The sequence below is a fragment of the Olea europaea genome, unplaced genomic scaffold, assembly GCF_002742605.1.
Source record: "Olea europaea var. sylvestris unplaced genomic scaffold, O_europaea_v1 scaffold35734, whole genome shotgun sequence".
Lineage (NCBI taxonomy): Eukaryota > Viridiplantae > Streptophyta > Magnoliopsida > Lamiales > Oleaceae > Olea > Olea europaea.
The window spans coordinates 1-1,173 of record NW_019254920.1 but is presented as its reverse complement, the minus strand read 5'-3'; the positions used below and the strand labels follow the sequence as shown (position 1 = coordinate 1,173).

The window sequence follows — 1,173 nt, the reverse complement described above, 5'->3', positions numbered from 1 at the left end:
TTTTTTTTTTTTGTTTGGACCCGTAAACATTATGGAAAATTAATTCTAAAGTAGTTGCATTAAAGCAAAAAATCCTTTTGAGTTTCAATGTGATATTTTCCATTAAATGCGGTCTAAAATGGTAAGTTATATAGTGTAAATTAGTGAGAGGGTAACAATACACATATCATGACTTGCATTGCGTTTGCATCTAATTTTGGTTTTGAAATGTTATTAGCCTCTCATTTCTCACAAAGCCAAATCCCATTTTCCGATTGATCATTTCGCATCATTCATTTTTTTCATGCAAACAAGCTTTTATATTTCTATCTACAAGTCGTTGCTTGCCTCCTCCACCTCCTCCTCCTCCTCCAATTGTACACCGCTCCTCACCTTCTCATGGAGGAGCGGGACTGCCCGTCCGAGGATGGGAAAGATGAACCAGCACCGTCCAACTCCATGGCTCTAGTATCCGGACCACTCCCACTTGAAAATTCCGAAACCTACATTGTCCAGATTCCTCGTGATCAAGTATACCGCATTCCACCACCAGAAAACGCTGAAATTGTCGAGAGCTACCGCCGGCCGGCCCAAGATAAGAAGAAGAAGACTAATTTTGGCGGATCTTGTTGGTGGATTATCATGGCCTTTGCCCTCATAGGCCTCACGGTAGGCATTTCTGTTGGAGTTGTACGTGCTCTGTACAACCCTAAACATCCAACTTTTTCTGTCACACAAATTCATGTCAAGAATTTGGAACAATCCGTCAACGGTCATCATGGTTCCGGATCCTCGCCGGAATATGACGTCACATTACAAGCCCATAACCCTAATGAAAGAATGGATGTTTCTTACAAAGGAGCTGCCGGAAAAGCCTCCATTGAATTCAACAAACAGAAAATTGCACGAGGAGGAGTTCCAAATCTGACCCAAGATCCCAATAGCTCAACAAATATTTCCTTGATCTTGCATGGCATAAAGGGGTCAATTTCTAAGGATATCGTAAATAGCCTCAATGATACAAAGCCAAAATCCATGCAGTTGAAGATTGAAGTGCCAATGGAGGTTAAAAGCTGGGCCAAGACAGTGCAAAAGGACATGAACATTACTTGTGATTTCAAGGTAGATTCATTATTAAGAAAAAAGACAAAGGTTTTATCAGAAGAATGCCAAACCAATTTCTAACCAAAGAAA

General features: G+C 40.8%; 1 protein-coding gene across 1 annotated transcript; it reads left to right on the top strand.

Annotated features, from left to right (window-relative positions):
* Positions 1-378: 378 nt before the first annotated feature.
* LOC111386484 (NDR1/HIN1-like protein 13) lies at positions 379-1,101 on the top strand (the record flags this gene model as incomplete). The annotated part of the gene is made up of 1 exon (XM_023010949.1): positions 379-1,101. A coding segment is annotated over exon 1 (723 nt), but the record flags the coding sequence as incomplete, so codon positions are not given.
* Between the last annotated feature and the right edge of the window lie 72 nt (positions 1,102-1,173).